Consider the following 22,759-nt stretch of genomic DNA (forward strand, 5'->3'; position numbering starts at 1 on the left):
ATTGGACATAGTGTGGAATCACAAACCTGCAAGAGTTCCCCGGCAGATGTTCATCATCAACCTGTTCAGACATGTTATTACACACCTCTGGAATAGGTGGGTATTGTATCTGGGCCTGATAGCGCTGCTCCCACTACACCACCAGAGCCCTCATTCCTCAGGGTTGAGTCCTAGGCCTAACCATCTTAAGCTGTTTCATCAGTTTACCTACTCCTCACCATAAAGTCAAAAATGGGGATGTTTGCGCAAGCAGTAATGTTAGCACCACTTGTGACTCCTTCCTCTTTTTGTCCTCTGGTTAGCAGTGAATGACCTTCAACTGTATGTGCGCTTCCTGTCTATTTAGCTAATTTTAGTTTAACAGGACACGTGGATGTCATTGGCTGGGCCAGCATTTGTTGCCCTTGAGATGGTGATGGTAAGCTGCCCTCTTGAGCTGCCGTGCAGTGTAGGAGTCCCACAGTGTTATCAGGGAGTGCCATGATATTGACCCAGCAATGGCACAACAAAGCACGCAAGGTCCCAGCATCCCTAATCCCTCTGCCTTCTAACGAAGGCAGCTACTCCCAAATGATGACCATGAATTTCATTCCCAGCAGGGGGTAGTTTACCATCTGTCAAGCACAGTTTGAACAACAGTCACCCAAGATGTCAGGATGACTGGCTGCCTTCCTGTCCACCCTCCAGCTGGCATTCTTTCTAAACGTGTTCATACATAATGGGTGCACAGGATACCCCACAACCCACTGATATCAATTTAGCAGCCTTGGCACTGAGTACAAACTTTATCTCTATCTTGTCTTGGTTCCTGGCGGTTTAGAATTAGTCTTTGCAGAGTGAGAGAGAGAAATTCAGTGACATTGCTGCAGTTTCTTGGGTTCTATACTACTACACAGAAAATAACTAACTTATTAAGGATTCTAATTTCCAACATCCTGTGGATGAAAACCCTTTGGAAAATAGTGCTTCACTGGTACTCATTGGCCCCATTCAGGGCATGGAATCCGAGGTAATTTTTTTAAATTCAGTGACAAGAGGACAGTTTCTTAATTAATCTTTGCTGATTAGGATCTTTTGAACCAAGAGATTGAATAGATTGTCTTTTAGACTGGAGGCCTACGACCAGCGGTGTTCCACAGGGATTGCTACCAGGTCCACGTTTGTTGTTTTATATAAAACAGTTTGGATGAGGATATAGGAGGCATGGTCAGTAAGTTTGCAGATGACACCAAAATTGGTGCTATAGACGATATGAAGAAAGTTATCTAAGATTACAAAGAGATCTTGGTCAATTGGGTCAGTGGACTGAGGAGTGGCAGATGGAGTTTCATTTGGATACATGTGAGGCATTGCATTTTGGTAAAACAAACAAGCAGGATTTACACAATTAACAGTAGGGTCCTGGGAAGCGTTGTAAAACAGAGGGGTTCAGACACACGATTCTCTGAAATTTGCAACACAGGTGGACAGGGTGGTTAGGAAGGCATTTAGCATGCTTGCCTTCATTGCTGAGACTTGAGTATTGGAATTGGAAAGTCATGTTATGATTGATCAGGACAACGGTGAGATCTCTTCTAGAGAAGTGTCCAGTTCTGATTGCCCTGCCATAAGAAGGATATTATTAAATTGGAGAGAGTTCAGGGAAGTTTTACCAGGATGTTGCTGGGAATGGAGGGTTTAACTTCTAAGGAAAGGCTGGATAGGCTGAGGCTTTTTTCAGAGGAGGTTGAGGGTGACCTTTTATAGAATTTATAAAATCATGAGGTGCATAGATAAGATGAATAGCAAGGGGTTCTTTTCCCTGGGTGGGGGGAGTCCAAAACTAGAGGGCATATTTTTAAGGTGAGTGGAGAAAGGGTCTTTTTTTAAAAAAGACATGAGCAACATTTTTACACTGGCTTGTGTGTGGAATGAACTGCCTGAGGAAGTGGTGGATGCAGGTATATTTACAATGTTCAAAACACATTTGGATAAGTACATGAATAGGAATGGTTTGGTGGGATATGGGCCAAAAGCAGGAACATGGTCAGCATGGAGTAGTCTGTTTTCATGCTTAGTGAGTCTTTGATTCAATGACAGGGTTTTGGCTTTTGCTTTAATATTGCAGGGCATCCCAAGATCATGAAATGTTTCTATTAATGCAAGCTGTATCCACCTCGCTAAGTTCATTTGGTTTGACATATGCCAGTGCATCCACATGTTAAGAATGGTTTTGTCAAGCCTCTTTTCTTTCAAGAAAATCAATACAATGATTTAATAAAATGGAAGCCTTAATGGTTCAAATTGATAATCAAATTGCAAAATGTAATGATCGGGCCCTATATGATCCAAAACTTGTAAACCCATTTGATAGGTTATGTAGATGAATGTGTTTTATACCATACTTCGTATCCTAATCAGAACTCATTATTAATACGCTTTCAAAAAGTCTGAGTGAGACTGTGTTTACAAAGGATCAGCACTATTACTCAAGAAGTTAAATAAAACATGGGCTGATATCACAAAAAGCTGTTTGCAAGTGGCGTTACATCTTGAAGCTTATAAAGTGCATAATCAGCCAGGGGTAAGTTATTTAATTTCTGTCGTCTGGCTCAGTATTGGAATTCTTAGTCACGTCAGGGCAAATGGAGATAATAAATTTGAAAATGTTAGTCTAAATGCATTTGTGTTGTTCCTATACTTGAAGCAGTGTTAGAGAAACTGTTTTGGCAAAATGCCAAATTGCAAATCCAATATTTTAAATATCCTCCTTTTATTTCAACTATTTTTTTTGAAATTAAGCAGTAAACTTTATTAGTAAGATGACCTTAATGCTTTGTTTCAGACCTGAAAGATGCCTTAAGCTATCTTAACACTTCCGCAAACACTTTCATGTTTGACGACTGGGAGAAAAGACCAAATAAATCTTCCTGCATTCGTTGCGCGGTCGTTGGAAACGGTGGAATTCTGAATGGCTCTCGGAAGGGCGAAGAAATTGATCAACATGACTATGTATTCCGGTATGTTTCTATTTGTACCTCAATGTGGGATATTGACAAATGAGCCTGGAATCCCTGTGTACCAAGATGAAAGGAAAAGCAAAAATCCTATCCATTCTATCTCTTGGCTGTAGAAGGCCAATCCAAACCAGGTCAAGAAAAATCTTGTTTCTGAATTGAGGGATTTTAAATAAAATGAGCCTGGGCATGGAATCCAGCTTCAGCTTCTGCTTCCAACACTATTCCAATTCTACAGGGTTCTGTTGTAATGTCCATATCTCTGAGCCAGGAGGCCTGGGTTCAAGTCCCATCTGCTCCAGAGGTGTGGAACAACATCTCTGAACATGAGCAGAAAATACCTAACAATTGTGGCATATATTGGCAGCCTCCACGAATATTCAGCACATGCTATTTTTATTGTGGTGCAGTAAGAAATTTGTGTTGTTTACAACCTTCAGATTTTAGTGCTGTTTCCACTGAAACAACTAGTTTTTAATTGTTTTGGAATCAATATTCCTGTCAAAACTTTGTATTTTGGTCCCAGAGATTCACATGAATATTTGGCTTTGTAAAAGGGGCTTAGCATTTTGTTTATTGCTCTCATTTATAACTCCATTCCAACTTGATGATTCTTGGAAATAGAATAATTAAAATTCATAAAGTCTTGTCAACATGTAGCGTGCATATTTCTGTATTAATTTAGAGGTCTACATAGTGGAATGCTGCTCACTAGAAGAGTAAAAGGAAGATTAGATAAATGCAGAAGTAGTAATTAAGAGGAGCAAATTTTTAAAAATCTGTAGATTGTAAACTGTAAAGGCGGCTGGGAGAAACATTAGAGTTAAAATGTCCAGTTTTCTGTTTGGTCTGATTTATTTGTTTCTGCTGTTTTTCTTGTGTAGAGCAAATGGTGCCATCATTGAAGGATTTGAGAAAGATGTAGGGACCAGAACATCATTTTATACATTTTCCACAAATACAATGAAAAATTCTCTGTATGCGTATCACCGTTTGGGATATACTGCCCTGCCACAATCGGAGGTAAAGTGTTTTCCCACATCAGCTGGCTGAGGCCGAACTGCACAGTTCGCAAATCTTTTGACTCTGAGATAAGCTGTGACCACACATCCACTTCAACAGTTTATATTTTCAGGCTTATTCCACACTCCGTCAGCCACTCCTCTGTGCCTTAGTTACTACTTACTTGACAATTGCACTGTTTCATCTCCTGTTTCCCTCTGCACTTAAGCTTATTCAAACCTTTGTTGCTTTGTGCCAAGTCCTGTTCACCCATTGTCCATGTGCAAAGCTGACTTTTATACTAGCTGCTGGCAAAACAAAGTCTGGGGTTTTAAAATTCTCATCCCTGCTTTCAAATTCTCCTGCAGTCGTCTCTCCCTTCCCTAGTTCCAGCTATCCCTTGTCTTTGGTAGCTTGGAAATCCCTCACTTTCAGCTTTTATCAGGTGCTCAATACTGAAACGCTGAGATCCCACGTCTGATACATTGTGTAACAGCAAGAGAAACATCTCATCCGGTTTGGTTAGAAGAAATTACTTCTACCTAGCTATTATGTGAGCTGGACAGTGTAACAAGTAATGTTCCGACATCGCTACAGCTCGCCTGGGAATGATATGCAGCATGGATTTGGGTAGATGCTGGAATTGTGAGGGACGAGGTTGCATTCAGAAATATTCGGTCACTCCAGGATCGATCTTTTGTCTTTTTGCAATATATCAATGAAAATTAAAGGTTTTGGTTTTACTATTCACCACCATGGCTTTAAAAGAGACTTAGCAAAACCATACCTTTCATATCCTGATAAATATCATGTCCATATGACGTAGGAAAAAACCCTACATTTATAGTACATGTTTCATGATTGTGGCATGTCTCAGTTTCTGAATCAGAGGTGTTTTCTTTTGCAGTTTAGATGCCCTTGTAATAAAGGAAGCAAATTTGTGCCCAGCAAGTTTATAGGGCTTGAGCTGTGGGTAGAGTCTGAATAAGCTGGGGCTATTTTCCCTGGAGTGTTAGAGGCTAAAGGGTGGCCTTGTAGAGGTTTATAAAATCATGAGAGGCATGCATAGGGTGAATAACCAAGGTCTTTTCCCTGGGGTAGGGGAGTCCAAAAGTAGAGGACATAGGTTTAAGGTGAGAGATGAAGGATTTGAAAGGGACGTAAGAGGCAACTTTTTCACACAGGGTGGTGTGGTTGGAAAGAGCTGCCAGAGGAGGTGATGAATGCTGGTACAAGTACAACATTTAAAAGTCATCTGGGTGGGTATATGAATAACAAATGTCTTGAGGAATATGGGCCAAATACAGACAAATGGGACTAGATTAATGTATCTGGTTACCGTGGACAAATTGGACCGAAGCATCTGTTTCAATGCTGTTTGTGACTGACTCCCAATTGTCCACAAAAAGGAAACGTGAACTCCCAAATGATCTGTTTTAGTAAAAGCAGGTTGAAAATGAATTGGCCAGGACACCAGGCAAACTCCTGCCTCCTGTTCAGAATTGTACCATAGAATGTTTTACATCTACCTGCAAGAGAAGATTCATTAGGATGTTGCCTGGGATGAAGCTCTGTTAAGAGGAGAGACTGGATGGGCTGGGTTTATATTCCTGGAAGCAGAAGGCTGAGGTGGTATTGAAGCATGCAAAACTGACAGGTATAGACAAGCTAAATTGCAAGAATCGTTTTTCCCCATGGAGGAAATATCTAAAACCCTGAGGGCACAAGTTTAAGGTGAGGAGTAAATGGTTTAGAGACTTGAGAAAAAATGTTTTTTACCTAGAAGATGATAGATATGTGAAATGTACTGCCTGTGAAGGTGATGAAGGCCGGTGCTCTCTCAACGTTGAAGAAGCATCAGGATGAGAACATAAAATGCCAGGGCATAGTGGGCAGCCGAGTACAGGTAAATGGGATTAGTGTAGTTTGGTGTTTGTTGGCTTGCCTAGACCTGGTGGGCCGAAGGGCCTGTTTCTGTGCTGTATGAAGTGGTGACATGAAGAACAGAAAAGGCCTTTGGTGTGATTGTCCATCTGAAAGGCAGCTCCCCCAGCAATGCACAGTGTACCAGTTAATGTTCAGACATTTGTCGGCACAACATTGTGGGCTGAAGGGCCTGTTCTGTGCTGTACTGTTCTATGTTCTATGTTCTATGTTCTATGTTCTATCACTACAGCTCACCTGGGAATGGTGTACCACATGAGTCTGGGTAGATGTTGGAATTGTGAGGGACAAGGTTGCATTCAGAAATGTTCGGTCATTCAAGGATCGATCTTTGTCTTTTCTCTCTATACTATACTGAAGTGGTGTTAGGTTTTTATCCTCTAGTTCCAAAGTGGAGCTTGAATGCAAATTTTCTGACTAGAAAGCAAACATGTGACAGAGGCATGGCTGACACCATAGTATAGTCAGTCCGTAGAAATAATTAAGCATCAGGACATTATTTAAAAAGTTGAGAAGTGAGCTGTAGGTTGGGTTAATTAAGGAAGCTTTCATCCTCATTATGTATGGACTAGTAATAGATCAGTCTTCTGGAGTAAAACAAACAACATAATAACTGGAGTGGTGGAGAGAGACGGCACTCTATGATCTGGATTCTGGATGTAATGTAACTGGAACTGAGGTGGGGAGGAGAAAATGGAGAACCAAATAGTTTGAATACTTTCTCTTTTTAAAATAGATGGCACTGGCATTATCAGATTGCTCAAAGGAGAAGACTTTACAACATCTGAATTACTTTGCCTCTGTAATAGCTATGATGTAATGCATGGTAATATTAGAGGGAAATGAGAATTAGTTGAGTCAGCAAAGTAGTTTGTTCTTGAGGCTAATTTGAACAGTATCCCAGGATACTTGTATTAATGTGGGGAAAAGATTTGAGTAAACACTTTATATTGTTGTGGTAAATAATGCAGGAAAATAAACCTTGTTACAGCTAGTTTAAAATTTGGTTATGATTTCTGTCCTTGGTAACACTACTCACTACTTGTAGATGAGAAATGTCATTATTAGTCTGTACAACTTCATATCCCTTTGTAATTGAGCCACTTGTTTCATTCTCCGTGTGATTCCTTTTTTTTCTTCTGTTTGAAGGAGACAAGATACATTTTTCTTCCAGACCACAACCGAGATTACTACCTGGTAAAAGCTGCCATACTGAATGCACCCATAGACAAAGGACATGACAAATCCCAAAAGTAGGTTGCTATGGCTTATTTTCATTTGCATGCTGATGCATCATTCTCTAATGAGGAGAGCCAGTCACACTGTGTGATTAGTAGAGTTATACAGCATGGAAACAGACCCTTTGGTCCGACTACAATCCCAAACTGAACTAGCTCCACCTGCCTGTGCTTGGCCAATATCCCTCCAAATATTTCTTATTCATGTGCTTATCTAAATGTCTCAAACTCTGTAATCTTGCATCCACCACTTCCCCTGGAAATTCATTCCACAGACGAACCACTCTGGTTTTAAAAAAAAAGACTTCCCCCTCATGTCTCTTTTTTTTCTATAATCTTTCTCCTCTCACCTTTAAAAATATGCCCCCTAGACTCGAAGTCCCCTACTCTAGGGATTTCTATTCACTTGCCATTCACCATACCTATACCCTCATGATTTTATAAAACTCTGAGGCCCCCTCTCTACTCCCTGTGCTCCAATGAGAAAAGCCCCATCTTCTCCTTATAACCCTCACCCTCCATTCCTGGCAAATTCCTGATAAATCCCTTTTGAGCCCTCTCCAGCTTAATAAAATCCTTCCTATGACAGGGCGACCATATGCCAGCATTTAGTTCATATCCCTCTTTAAAAACCCTTCCTATTCATGTACCCATCCAGATGCCTTTTTAAATGTTGTAATTGTACCAACCTCCACTTCCTCTGGCAGCTCGTTCCGTCCTCTGCGTGGAAAAAGTGGCCCCTTGGGTCCCTTTTAAATCATTCCCATAGTATTCCACAAGAGGCTTCACCAACATCCTGTACAACCTCCACATGATGTCCCATATCCTATATACAAAGATCTGAGCAATCAAGACAAGCATGCTAAACACCTTCTTAACCACCCAGTCTGTGATGCAAACATCAAAGAATTATGTATTTGAATGCTTAGGTCGCAAACTGCCCAAGGCCCTACTTCTTAATTTTATAAATCTTGCCTTTGTTTGGCCAAAATGCACTACCTTACATTTTTACAAATTAAACCATCTGCTCACTCTGCAGCAGAGGAAAGATTGCTTTCCTAGCTTCAAGTGCACACACTGTGCAAAACAAAGTGACTTGTCTGCCGTGCTGGATGTATTCAGCATTGCGCCACCCGACAAAGGTGGTGAATGGGAAATGTCACACAAGATATGGATTTGCCTAACCACAGTCTAATCCCTGTACAGACCTGTGAGAAAGTAGGTCTTTAACATGGATACTGCAATGACCGAGGCGACCGGTTATTTCCCTTCGGGCACCTTACTTTGCTTCAAAATGCTCGGCTGATGCCAAACTGTATGGTATAACCTTATACAATGTCTGGACAATTGAGTCCAATTGGCCATGCTTGGAAGAAGGATGGGGAGAAAAGCCAAACTGGAACTTCAGTTGCTGATGGTTTTTATCATTTTGTGTTTGGTAGTGCAGTCTGTAAGTGTTTCCCATCCTTTGACAGTTGAACAGCCCACTACATTCCTTGTCTCTGGTCACATGTGAGGAATAACTATTTAGGAAGGTATTAATGACAGTCCCTGTGGAGCCACAATTCACTGCCTTCAGATGTGGTGGATGAGAATTGCATGTGCCTTTTGGAGGTTTCAGGGAGTTGAAAGCCGGATGCATTTGTAGTAATGGAAGGAGATCTAAAGAGAATGACTGACTATAATATTTTGACTATAATATTGACTATAATATTTCTGATTCTTTATGTCTTAGGCCACCGAGATATTTTGGAGAAAACGTTGGACCTGTAAAGTTCAAAATGTACCACCCTGACTTTATTCGATACCTTCGAAATAGGTAAAAGAAGAGAAGGTTTGATATTGTACTATTAAAGGGGAGAATGAGTCAAATGCTAGAGAATGTACTGATTGGATTTGTAAAGCAAAAGCTGCCATAGTCCTGTTGACTCATTAGCACATGGTGACTAGTATGATCTAAAGGCCACTATGTATCAGGTGTGGGGCAATGTCAAGAAGGTAGGACCTTAATGGTAACCTTGGCTGGAGCAGGAATTCAACCCACGCTGTTGTTGTCACACTTTACCACAAACCAGCTGTCCAACCAACCAAGCTTAAAGGGACTTGGATAACAAAAACCGCCTGGTGAGTCAGATGTCTGGTTCAAAACATGTCATCTTTGTTAGACACAGCATGATTGGATAATCCCCACTCTCTGGAATGACCATAATTTAAGCAGTGGTTGGGTCTGGTGCTCATAATGATGAGGCGGTGGTGGAAGGACATCTTGGCAATGTCAAGGTGGGCCCAATGTCAAGAGATACACCTCTGACAATGGCGAATCTGGCCTGGGCAGAGGTGAGACGATGGCAGAGGAGAATTGGCCCAGTGGCGAAAGATATGCCTGAAGACTGGCAACTTTAGCGTCAGTTGGGTCAGGTGTAGATGGCGGTGAGGCGTTGGAGAAGGGTTGGTGGTGCAGGCATTGTTAATGATGAGCTGGCTGAGGATTGATGGCCTCTCCTTAAGCTGTATGGAGTTAAAGAGATATACAATGTGGAAACAGACCTTTTAAGTCCAACTTGTCCATGCTGACCACATATCCTAAATTAATCTACTGCCATTTGCCAGCATTTAGTTCATATCCCTCTTTAAAATCCCTTCCTATTCATATACCCATCCAGATGCCTTTTTAAAAGTTGTAATTGTACCAACCTCCACTTCCTCTGGCAGCTCGTTCCATAGATACACCATCCTCTGCGTGGAAAAAGTGGCCCCTTGGGTCCCTTTTAAATCGTTCCCCTCTCACCTTAAACCTATGCCCCTCTAGTTTTGGAGCCCTCCACCCTGCAGAAAAGACCTTAGAGATAATGGGAACTGCAGATGCTGGAGATTCCAAGATAATAAAATGTGAGGCTGGATGAACACAGCAGGCCAAGCAGCATCTCAGGAGCTTGTCTATTTACCCTATCCATGCCGCTCATGACCCTTATAAACCTCGATAAGGTCACACCTCAGTCTCTGCTCTATGGAACATAGCCCCAGCCTATTCAGCCTCTCCCTGTAGCTCAAACCCTCCAACCCTGGCAATATCCTTGTTAATCTTTTCTAAACCCTTTCAAGTTTCACAACATCCTTCCTGTAGCAGAGAGACCAGAATTGCATGCAGTGTTCCAAAAGTGGCCTAACCAATGTCAACAAATGCTTCCTTGTCCTTTTTGATTAAGCTCACAATATCTCTCGTTACCCACGGTCCCTATATTTGCCATTCTTATCCTTCATCCTTACACAAACACTCCGGTCCTGAATTCCTATCAACTTAAACTCAAAAGCCTCCCACATACCACATGTTGATTTAACATCAAAACATTTGCCTTCAATCTACATTCTTCAGTTCCTGCCTAATATTGTGTAATTAGCCTTACCGCAATTTAGCACCTTCACCTGACAACTACAACTATCATTATCCATCAATATCTTAAAGCTTACTGAATTGTGATCACTGTTCCCAAGCTGCTCCCCAACTGAGACGTCAACCGTCTGGCCAGGCTCATTCCCCAGTACCAGGTCAAGTGCGGTCCCTTTCCTTCTTGGACTATCTACATACTGTTTCAAGAAGCCCTCCTCGTGCTCCTTACAAACTCTGCCCCTCTGTGCCCCAATCACTATATGGGAGGGTAAAACCCTCCACAACAACAACTGTTACTTTTACATCTTGCCAAAATCTGCCTACATTCTATTCTTCTATCTCCCACTGGCTGTTGGGAGGCCTACAGTAAACTAAGCATTGATCTCATCCTTCCTGTTCCTGAGCTCTACCCATATTGTCTCGCTGGATGAGCCATCCGTGGTGTCCTTCCACAGTACAGCTGTGATATTCTCCTCAAGGAGTGCAACTCCCCCACCCCTTTTACATCCCCCTCTCTCATCTGAAACATCTGCATTGTGGAACATTAAACTGCCAAACCTGTCCCTCCCTTGACTAAGTCTTGGTAATAGCAAAGACATCATAGTTCCAAGAACTAATACAAGCTCTAAGTTCTTCTGCCTTATCTGTTACACTTCCTGCGTTGAAACAGATGCACTTCAGTCCACCACACCCACTTTGATCAGTGTCCACACCCCGCCTGCTCTTCCTGAGTCTTACTGGCCTATTCTCTAGTTCCCTTTCAGTCCATTCACCCTTGCTTTGGTTCCCAGCCCCCCACTAAGCTAGTTTAAATCCTCCCGAGTGACACCAGCAAACCTCCTGGCAGAATATTTGTGCCCCTCCTGTTTAGATGCAACTTGCCCTTCTTGTATGGGTCCCACCTGCCCCCTAAGAGATCCCAATAGTCCCGATATCGGAAACCCTCTTGGATGACTACATCTGCAGGAAGTGCATCCAATTGCAGCTCCTCACAGACTGCATGGATAGGTTGGAGTGACACTGGATGCACTTAGAAGCACGAGGATGGCAGAAAGCATCATAGACAATCGTTTGAGATGTGGTGGCACCCAAGGTGCAGGCAGAGAAATGGGTGACTGCTAGAAGGGGCGTGCAGCCAGTGCAGGAATCCCCTGTAGTTGACCCCCACTGTAATAGGTCATCCCCCAAACAGTATACTTATCGGGGGATAACGGCATTAGCAGCCAGGCTGGTGGCACCGTGGCTGGCTCCCTCCTTGAGAAGGGAAGGACAAAGAGCAGTAGTTATAGGGGACTCTATGGTCAGGGGTACAGATAGGTGCTTCTATGGTAAAAAAGACTCCAGGATGTCTCTGAACGGGCAGAAAACATTATGAAGGGAGAGGGTGAACAGCCAGAGGTCATGGTACATATTGGTACGAACAGCATAGGTAGGATGAGTGACGAGGTTCTGCAACAGCAGTTCAGGGAGTTAGGTAGAAAATTAAAGAGCATGACCTCCAAGGTTGATATCTCAGGATTACTCCCTGTACCACGTGCCACTGAGGCTAGAAATAGAAAGATGGTACAGCTCAACACATGGCTAAACAGATGGTATCGGAGGGAGGGTTTCTGATATCGGGACTATTGGGATCTCTTAGGGGGCAGGTGGGACCCATACAAGAAGGACAAGTTGCATCTAAACAGGAGGGGCACAAATATTCTGGCCAGGAGGTTTGCTGGTGTCACTCGGGAGGATTTAAACTAGCTTAGTGGGGGGGTGGGAACCAAAGCAAAGGTGAATGAACTGAAAGGGAACTAGAGAATAGGCCAGTAAGACTCAGGAAGAGCAGGCAGGGTGTGGACACTGATCAAAGTGGGTGTGGTGGACTGAAGTGCATCTGTTTCAACGCAGGAAGTGTAACAGATAAGGCAGAAGAACTTAGAGCTTGTATTAGTTCTTGGAACAACTGCGTACAACTGTTGTACAAAATGCGGAGGGATGGAATTGTGGGAGATATAGCAGTTGGATTGGAAATTGGCTTGCTGAAAGAAGACAGAGGGTGGTAGTTGATGGGAAATGTTCATCCTGGAGACCAGTTACTAGTGGTGTACCGCAAGGGTCGGTGTTGGGTCCACTGCTGTTTGTTATTTTTATAAATGACCTGGATGAGGGCGTAGAAGGATGGGTTAGTACATTTGCAGACAACACTAAGGTCGGTGGAGTTGTGGATAGTGACGAAGGATGCTGTAGGTCACAGAGAGACATAGATAAGCTGCAGAGCTGGGCTGAGAGGTGGCAAATGGAGTTTAATGCAGACAAGTGTGAGGTGATGCACTTTGGTAGGAGTAACCAGAAGGCAAAGTACAGGGCTAATGGTAAGATTCTTAGTAGTGTAGATGAGCAGAGAGATCTCGGTGTCCATGTACACAGATCCTTGAAAGTTGCCACCCAGGTTGACAGGGCTGTCAATAAGGCATACAGTGTTTTAGCTTTTATTAACAGAGGGATCGAGTTCCGGAACCAAGAGGCTGTGGTGAAGCTGTACAAAACTCTGGTGCGGCCGCAATTGGAGTATTGCGTACAGTTCTGGTATCTGCATTATAAGAAGGATGTGGAAGCTTTGGAAAGGGTGCAGAGGAGATTTACTAGGATGTTGCCTGGTATGGAGGGAAGGTCTTACGAGGAAAGGCTGAGACACTTGAGGCCTTTTTCATTAGAGAAAAGAAGGTTGAGAGGTGACTTAATTGAGACATATAAAATAATCAGAGGGTTAGGGTGGATAGGGAGAGCCTTTTTCCTAGGATGGTGACGGCGAGCATGAGGGAGCATAGCTTTAAATTGAGGGTTGAAAGATATAGGACAGATGTCAAAGGTAGTTTCTTTACTCGGAGTAGTAAGGGAATGGAACGCTTTGCCTGCAACAGTAGTAGATTCGACAACTTTAGGTACATTTAAGTCGTCATTGGACAAGCATATGGACGTACATGGAATAGTGTAGGTAAGATGGGCTTGAGATCGGTATGACAGGTCGGCACAACATCGACGGCCGAAGGGCCTGTACTGTGCTGTAATGTTCTATGTTCTATATCTTTGCTATTACCAAGACTTAGTCAAGGGAGGGACAGGTTTGGCAGTTTAATGTTCCACAATGCAGATGTTTCAGATGAGAGAGGGGGATGTAAAAGGGGTGGGGGAGTTGCACTCCTTGAGGAGAATATCACAGCTGTACTGCGGAAGGACACCACGGATGGCTCATCCAGCGAGACAATATGGGTCGAGCTCAGGAACAGGAAGGATGAGATCAATGCTTAGTTTACTGTAGGCCTCCCAACAGCCAGTGGGAGATAGAAGAATAGAATGTAGGCAGATTTTGGCAAGATGTAAAAGTAACAGTTGTTGTTGTGGAGGGTTTTACCCTCCCATATAGTGATTGGGGCACAGAGGGGCAGAGTTTGTAAGGAGCACGAGGAGGGCTTCTTGAAACAGTATGTAGATAGTCCAAGTAGGAAAGGGATCGCACTTGACCTGGTACTGGAGAATGATCCTGGCCAGACGGTTGACATCTCAGCAGGGGAGCAGCTTGGGAACAGTGATCACAATTCAGTAAGCTTTAAGATATTGATGGATAATGATAGTTGTAGTTGTCAGGTGAAGGTGCTAAATTGCGGTAAGGCTAATTACAAGAATATTAGGCAGGAACTGAAGAATGTAGATTGAAGGCAAATGTTTTGATGTTAAATCAACATGTGGTATGTGGGAGGCTTTTGAGTTTAAGTTGATAGAAATTCAGGACCGGAGTGTTTGTGTAAGGATGAAGGATAAGAATGGCAAATATAGGGACCTTGGGTAACGAGAGACATTGTGAGCTTAATCAAAAAGGACAAGGAATTATTTGTCATGGCTAGGAAGCTGAGGACACCTGAAGCAAGGGTGGAATACAAGGAAAGTCAAAAACTTAAGCAAGGAGCCTGGAGGGATAAAAGAGGTCATGTAAAGTCATTGGTCGGCAAGATTAAGGAGAATCCCAAAGCTTTTTATACGTACATAAGGAACGAGAGGGTAGCCAGGGACAGGGTTGGGCTCACTCAAGGACAGGGAAGGGAATTTGTGTGGAGCCAGAGGAAATGGGTGGGGTATTAAATGTGTACTTTGTGTCAGTATTCACCGTTGAGAAGGACTTGGTGGGTGATGAGCCGGGGAAGGGGGTGTAGATAGTTTGGGTTATGTTGCAATCAAAAGGGAGGAGGTATTGGAGGTCTTGAAAAACATTAAAGTAGACAAGTCCCCAGGGCCTGATGTCATATACCTCAGAATAATGAGAGAGGCAAGGGAGGAAGCTTTGTATCCTCACTGAGTACAAGGGAGGTCCCAGAGGTCTGGAGAATAACCAGTGTTGACCAGGATAATCCAGCTAATTACGGGCCAGTGGGCCTTACATCAGTGGAAGGGAAATTATTGGAGAGGATTCTTCAAGACAGGATTTACTCCCACTTGAAAATGAGGGGGCATATTAGTGAGAGGCAACATGGTTTTGTGAAGGGGAGGTCGTGCCTCACTAACTTGATTGAGTCTTTTTAGGAACCGATGAAGATGATCAATGAGGGTAAGGCAGTGGATGTTGTCTACATAGATTTTAGTAAGGCCTTTGACAAGGTCCCTCATGGCAGGCTGATACAGAAGGTAAAGTCACACAGGGTCACAGTTGAGCTTGTAAGATGGATTTTAAAAAAAAACTGGCTCGGACATGGAACACCGAGGGTCGCAGTGGAAGGGTGTGTTTCTGAATGGGGGGCTGTGACTAGTGGCGTTCCTCAGGGATGGGTGTTGGGGGGACCTTTTGCTATTTGCAATATATGTAACTGATTTGGTGGGAAATGTAACTGGTTTGATTAGTAAGTTTGCGGATGACACAAAGGTTGGTGGAATTGCAGATAGCGATGAGGATACAGCAAGATATAGATCGCTTGGTGACTTGGGCAGAGAGATGGCAGATGGAGTTTAATCTAGGAAAAATGAGGTAATGCATTTCAGAATGTCTAATCCAGATAGAAAATATACAGTAAATGGCAGAACCCTTAAGAATACTGATAGGCAGAGGGATCTGGGTGTACAGGTACACAGGTCACTGAAAGTGGCAACGCAGTTGGAGAAGGTAGTCAATAAGGCATACGGCATGCTTGCCTGCATAGGCTGGGGCACTGAGTTTAAAACTTGGTCGGTAAAGTTGCAGGACCTTAGTTAGGCCACATTTGGAATATTGTGTTCAATCAGGTTACCACACTACCCAGAGGATGGGGTGGCTTTGGAGCGGGTACAGAAGATTTACCAGGATGTTGCCTGGTATGGAGGGCATTAGCTATGAGGACAGGTGGAGAAACCTGGGATGTTCTCACTCGAATGATGGAGGTTGAGGGGTGATAGAGGCCTACAAGATTATGAATGGCGTGGACAGTCAGAAACTTTTTCCCATTGGGGGACATAGGTTTAAGGTTAAGGCAAGGTTTAAAGGTGATGAATGAGGCAAGTTTTTTTTTAAAAACAGGGTGGTGGGTGCCTGGAACCTGTTGCTAGGGAAGGTAGTGGAAGCAGATACGAGAGTGACTTTTAAAGGGCATCTTGACCAATACTTGAACAGGATGGAAATAGAATGATATGGTCCCTGCAAGGGTAGGGGGTTTTAGTTGTGATGGGCCGAATGTTGGTGCAGGCTTGGAGGGCTGAAGTGCCTATTCCTGTGTTGTAATTTTCTTTGTCCTCATGGAAGCTTACGAAACTAGTGGAGGATTAGACAGTGCAAATGTTGAGTCTGTCTCCCCTTTTTTAGTCTTGTTTTTACATTTTGATTGTCAATGTGATGTGGGTATCATTGGCAAGGCCAGCATTTGTTGCCCTGCCTGAAATTCTTTTGACCTGAGTCTTGCAAGACAATTTCAGAGGGCAGGTAAGAGTCTGTTACATTGTAGGTCTGGAGTCACATGTAAGAATGAAGTTTCCCTACACTAAAGGACACTAGTGAACCAGATGGAGTTTTGCAACAATTAATTGTGATTATCTCGGTTGCCATTAGGCCGACTTATTTTCATTATATTCAAATTTCACTAAATTAATTTAATGAAATTTTAAGAAGTGAAGCAAGACTCATGGAACAAATTCCAATCTTAACCCCACGGCCCCAGAACATTAGCCTGGAGTTCTAGGTTAGTAATCTGCTAACATTACCATCATGCTACCACCTTCCTATTTTGAAGTATACATCATAGAATCAGAATAAGGAATTGGGATGTCAGTCTGGGATGAGGAGAAATGATTGAGGCACTCTACCCCTCCCAGGCAAACGTGACTGTTCACATTGTTGAATATGTTCAAAACAGATTGCTCACGGCTCAAATCTTTATCAATTTCCAGTATATCTTGGACATGGTTGTGTTAGGCTGAGGAAGTCAGAGTTGCAAGTGGATTTGCAAGTAGACGTGAAGTGAAGGCAGTGTTTGGCATGCTTGCCTTTTATTGGTCAGTGCATTGAGTATAGGAGTTAGGAGGTTGTGTTACAGCTGAACAGGACATTGATGCCACTTTTGGAATATTGTGTTCAATTCTGGTCTCCCTGCTGAAGGAAGGCTGTTATGAAACTTGAAAGGATGAAAAGATTGACAAGGATGTTGCCAGGGTTGAAGGGTTTGAGCCATTAGGAGAGGCTGAATGGGCTGGGGCTATTTTCTCTGGAGCGTCGGAGGCTGAGGGGGTGACCTTTATAGAGGTTTATAAAATCTTGAGGGTCATGGATAGGTTGAATAGACAAGATCTTTTTCTCAGAGTAAGGGAGCCCATAACAAGAGGGTATAAGTTTAAGGTGAGAGGGGAAAGATTTAAAAGCGACCTAACGGGCAATTTCTTCATGTAGAAGGTGGTGCATATGGAATGAGCTGCCAGAGGAGACGACAGAGGCTGGTCTAATAACATTTAAAAGGCACCTGGATGGCTACATGAATAGGAAGGGTTTAAAGGAAAATGGAGCAAATACTGTCAAACAGGACTAGATTAATTTAGGATAGCTGGTTGGCATTGAGTTGGACCAGAGGGTCTGTTTCTGTGCTGAATGTCTCAATGACTTTAAAAATGGACTAATGTGGATCAGCCAGGAGCTATTTCATTGGCAGAACAGATTGGAGTATGTTCCATGAGCCTCCGTTTCACTTCTTAATTTTATTACATAAATTTAGTGAATTATTCAACCCTCTCTCTTTGCTAGAGAAGAGTCCCAGCCTGTTCAGTTTGGTGTTTCCTGATAGCCAAAACTTCTGATCTGCTTTCATTCTTGTAGATTGTTAGATGTACAGTTCCCTAATGTGTCTTTTCTCTGATATGAAGAACAGAAATGTTTGCATTAATTAGCTCCATTAAGCCACCGAATAATTGATAGAACTGTAAATTGTTGTAGACCAAACACTGCTGAGTCGTAAAAAAAAATTTTCATAACAGTATGCAGCTGTTAATCTCTGTACAGCCTTAATATTCTTTATTTCAATTGTGGCTGAAATAAGCTTTATGATATTAAACCTACTTCTTCTCATCAGCAGGAACAATAATTATTCTCTGTCTCATTTGAAACTTTTTATTTTAAAGGATTGGCTCATTCTTTTAATGTAATATTATCTCTGCAGGTTTTTGTGGGCACATATATTGAAGACTTCACACCGTAATATTTATCGCCCTTCCACGGGTGCAACGATGCTCCTCGCAGCTATACATTCCTGCGATGAGGTGAGAGGTTTCTTTTTCTTTATTCACAGTTGCCACCTGCCCTTGCATTTCAGCTGCCCAGTTGGGCTGGAGGCCTTTATGGAGCTTGGTTCCAAGACAGTTAGCAGTTGAAATGATGGAGGACACTTCTAAGCTTTTTTAATGGGATGGGAATGTGATATTATCAATGAAGAGCGTTTCTCGCCTAAAGGGCTCCAGTAGATGTGCCCTTGAGAGCTTACAATAGATCGTATTGAATAGATCAAAAAATATGTAGCAGTTTAGTTAGGGACGTAGAAATGTACATCATGGAAACAGACCCTTCAGTCCAAATCATCCATGCTGACCAGATATCCTAAATTAATCTAGTCTCATTTGCCAGTATTTGGCCCATATCCCTCTAAACCCTTCCTATTCATGTAGCCATCTAGATGCCTTTTAAATATTGTTGTAGTACCTACTTCAACCACTTCCTCTGGCAGTTTGTTCTGTACACACACTACCCTCAGTGTGAACAAGTTGCCCCCAAGTCTCTTTTAAATCTTTGCCCTCTCATCCAAAACCTACGCCCTTAGTTTTAGACTTCCCAGCCCTAGGAAAAAGACCTTGCCTATTTACCCTATCTATGCTCCTCATAATTTTACAAATATCTAAGGACACCTCTCAGCCTCTGACACTCTGGGAAAAATAAATTATTCAGCCTCTCCCCATAACTCAAACCCTCCAACCCTGGCAACATCCTTCAACATCTCTCCTGAACCTTTTAAAGTTTCACAACATCTTTCTTATGGCTGAGAGACCAGAATTGCATGCGGTGTTCCAAAAATGGCCTGACCAATGTCCTGTACAACCTCCCAACTCCTATACTCATTGCACTGACCAATAAAGGCAAGTGTATGAAACCTCTTCATTACTGTCCTGTCTACCTGCAACTCCACTTTCAAGATTGTCAACATTTAATCCTTGAATATAAAAGTTGTAACATAATTACAGTCGTCTCAAGCCACTTCCAACCCCACAAACACCCTGCCACGTACAAGCATTTTCCAAACTTCTTGTTCGCTTTTGAATATGCCAACTCTTTCATGGTTGGCAAAAAAATAATTTGTCCCTCTTGTATAGTTTAATTGAACCCACTGAATAATTTCTGGTGGATAAGCCAGTTTAGCCAGGCACAGGTCGATCCTTCACCTCCCCCAGGAAGTTCCGGTTTTGTGTTGGCTGACTGCTGTTCTATGGAATGAGTTTTCCAGGATTTTAATCCAGTGGCCATGAAGTAACAGTGATTAATTTCCAAGTCAGGATGTGGCTTGGAGCCTAATCTGCGGATAATAGTGGTGTTCCCATGTAGCTACTGCCCTTGGCCTGCAAAAGGCCAGATATTGGAAGGTTCTGCCATAAGATCCTCAATGAGTTGTTGCTCATCTCGTAAATAGAGCCGTTCGTCACAAAATGAGCAAAGGTGGCCAATTAGGATCTACCTTTTTGCTGTGAAATCAGTTTGCACTTCGTGTTTTAGGCTTGAAATGTGTGTATTTCCATTTTGCAGCTTTCATTTGTTTGTTTAAAATGCTTCCTATTGTCTTCTCATCCAGGTTAGTGCTTACGGATTTATCACCGAAGACTATGCAAAATATTCAGATCATTATTTTGATAGAGACTACCATAAATTGGTCTTTTATTCCAATCATGACATGAAATTGGAAATGAAGTTATGGAAGAAATTGCACGATTATGGGATAATTAAACTCTACACCAGAGAAGAGGATCCAAGCAAGACGCAGAGATGAACTTGAATCTGAGATATGAATATCTGATTTTTCAAGACTATATATCTGGCCTTATTACTGTCTTAGGCTTGGGACATTACAGTGGGTTATTTGGTGTCCTTATGCCTCTGTCTCTTGGGAGTTGAATCTGACCTGAAATTGCAAGGTTGAAAGCATCATCCCTGACTGATTTTCTTTTCTGAAGCAAAATTGTGCTGATTTCTCTCTCTGTCAGGTTGTGGTTCCACTCTGCTTGGGGGTGGAAAGCATTGGAGAGAGGGATGAGGGTGGAAGGTGGTCGATGAACGATGGAGGTGGACGTATATTTGGAGCTGCATTCTCAAATTAAGGAGAATTGTACCTTTTTTCATGGTGGATTAGAGATTTAGATTTACATACCTATAATTTTGCCACTGCATCAGACTGTTTTTTGCTGTTTATCGTTGGGACTTTATAAGCCAATTGATGATTTAAGTGCCTGGAACCTACTCAAGTGTAAACTTGTTCTGAATGTTTGCTGGAATGTGCCAAAAAAGGATCTGATAACTGTATTTAAACAACTCGTTCTACAGTACTTTTGACCCATGGAGGAATCGTATGCTGTAATTTAGATTATTATGTTGTAGCATTGTGGTTATGGACATTAATGTTGAAATCATAAATTATGTATCTCATTTTAAGTGATTGTCTGACAAAACATCAGAACCAAAAAAAGCCATTCTGTTAATGGCTTCATAGCTCAGATTTAACTTCAGGTGTGGAAACGACAAGTTGGTAGCTAGCTTGCTGTGACAAGCAAGATTTCAATTGCAGTCCAGCACAATATTGACTAGTTGGAGGCTTGGGGGTTGCAGGCTGTGGTCAGTGGGCAGAGAGAGAGCCCAGAGTGACTGTGGCCAAATCTATTCCTGTGGAGTCCACAAACACTCCTGTTTGTTCTGGCTGCGCAATAATTATTTATATGCACTTTTAAGGATGCACTTCTTCCTCTTCTCTTCTTCACAGCCTGGCTTGTCTGGACTGCAACCAAGCAAACCTTGGTCCAATTATCCCTTTGTTGTATCTGTGTTGTGAGACCTCCATTTGCAGAAGGTAACTTCTGATTCAGGCAGATGCCTGGGACATCTAGTGGAAGCCCTCAGTAAATATGTTGACGGAGCATTCACATAGCAAAAGTGTCAAATCTGCTACCGTCTCATTTCCATTGAGTTGATGGAGTCACAATTGGTTATTATTCCCACTGTTTCCTAACTTTTTTGTTCCATCTTTAGTGGCTTCTGGTGCCTTTCAGAAGCCTCGATTACTAACAATTCACTACATCATACCCTAGTCTGTTATGAACGTTTCCTTTACAAATCTATTTTTGGATTTTATTTCTGTGTCACAATTTGAAAATGTTTTGCATTCAGATTAGATGTATGAATTAGTATTCGTTGCTGCTTCCCGTTTTTGAATGTTGTCAACAATCAGCACTTCCAACTCGTACCATGTATGAGTGAAAATTTAAATCTGTAACTAGCTTGCCTTAATGTGCCTTAATTTACTTTTTAGAAGGGCTCTGTTAGTGCACAACACACACCAGTTATTGATACAAATGCTGGCCTTCTTCAATGATGCTGGTAATTTTGTCCGTGATTAATTTGCCAAATTGGTCAACAGAACCTGGGTCTTGCAAATCATTATTTTTGTTTCTGTTGAATTTTGCTGCTGACAGCACGGATTCCATTGGGGAGGGTCAATTCTTATTACCCAAAATGTCACAGCCTCCAGTTAATTCCAAGTTCAACGGAGTTGGAGGTGAAAGAGAAGGAAATGTTAGCAGCCCCTCAAAGCAGAGAGAAAAATTCAGTTTCTCGGCTAAGATCCATACCCCAGTTGGGATTGCTATATATTCTCAAGATTTGACAATTTTCTCCTAAGGAGGAAATGAAGGTGTTGTGAGGACATTTACTGGCACAAGCTGTTGTATTAGACACGGCGATATTAACACTAATGTAAAATTGGAGTAAACAGTTTGGGATTAAAATGACTGTAAGCTTTCTTTCGAATTGACGTGCCTGTGTGCATCAGCAAATGGGAGGAGTAATTCTCACCTTTTTTATTTCTGCATTTTCCCATCATTTGACAGCCTCCAGCAGCTTTATTCACACAGATAAATATCCTTTTTCACGTGATGTAGAAAATGAAATTGAACTGTGTTGCGTTAAGTAACCCGTCTACCGTTTGCCTATTGTTTCATCAATGATTTCTGCAAATGTAGTTACAAGTGTAAATTGTTACACATTTGGATTAGCCAGTCTGAGCTGTGAAGAGCAGCTGTCTGCACCAGAAGTCATGACCTAAAATGCACAAATGGACCAAATTTGTTATTTAAGTACCTGGTTTAAAATACAGTCTCTGAAAATTTGCCACAAGTTAAGTACTTAATACTGGATTATTCACAGGATTTCTGTTTTAATTAAAGCACAGGAATTTGTTTGGCAGAGACCACTAGAAGCGAGGTTGTCCTTGACTATTAAGGCCAATTAAAGCAATGATGTCTGTTGGATACATTTTACACAATACACATCAATAACCAATTTTTAAAAATCTACATATCTCCAAAGTACCTTGTATACATGTAAACAGGTGTTCTCACAATGTTATATTGCAGAACTACATTGAATGTACAGAGATTTATTTTGTTTTGATATGAATACT

The 22,759-nt window shown here is 42.2% G+C and overlaps 1 protein-coding gene across 2 annotated transcripts in view; it reads left to right on the plus strand.

The window, feature by feature from the left end:
• Window positions 1–22,759, plus strand: part of LOC125463779 (alpha-N-acetylgalactosaminide alpha-2,6-sialyltransferase 2-like) — a 94,235-nt gene extending 71,476 nt beyond the window's left edge. For both annotated transcript variants that reach the window (XM_048555458.2, XM_048555459.2), the window contains exons 6-11: window positions 2,825–2,999; window positions 3,881–4,019; window positions 7,092–7,195; window positions 8,916–8,999; window positions 18,212–18,311; window positions 19,886–22,759. In XM_048555458.2, the coding sequence (XP_048411415.1) occupies window positions 2,825–2,999; window positions 3,881–4,019; window positions 7,092–7,195; window positions 8,916–8,999; window positions 18,212–18,311; window positions 19,886–20,080 (797 nt within the window). In that variant the 3' untranslated portion in view covers window positions 20,081–22,759. The remainder of the gene's footprint in view (window positions 1–2,824; window positions 3,000–3,880; window positions 4,020–7,091; window positions 7,196–8,915; window positions 9,000–18,211; window positions 18,312–19,885) is intronic.

The sequence above is a fragment of the Stegostoma tigrinum genome, chromosome 22 (genome assembly GCF_030684315.1).
Source record: "Stegostoma tigrinum isolate sSteTig4 chromosome 22, sSteTig4.hap1, whole genome shotgun sequence".
Lineage (NCBI taxonomy): Eukaryota > Metazoa > Chordata > Chondrichthyes > Orectolobiformes > Stegostomatidae > Stegostoma > Stegostoma tigrinum.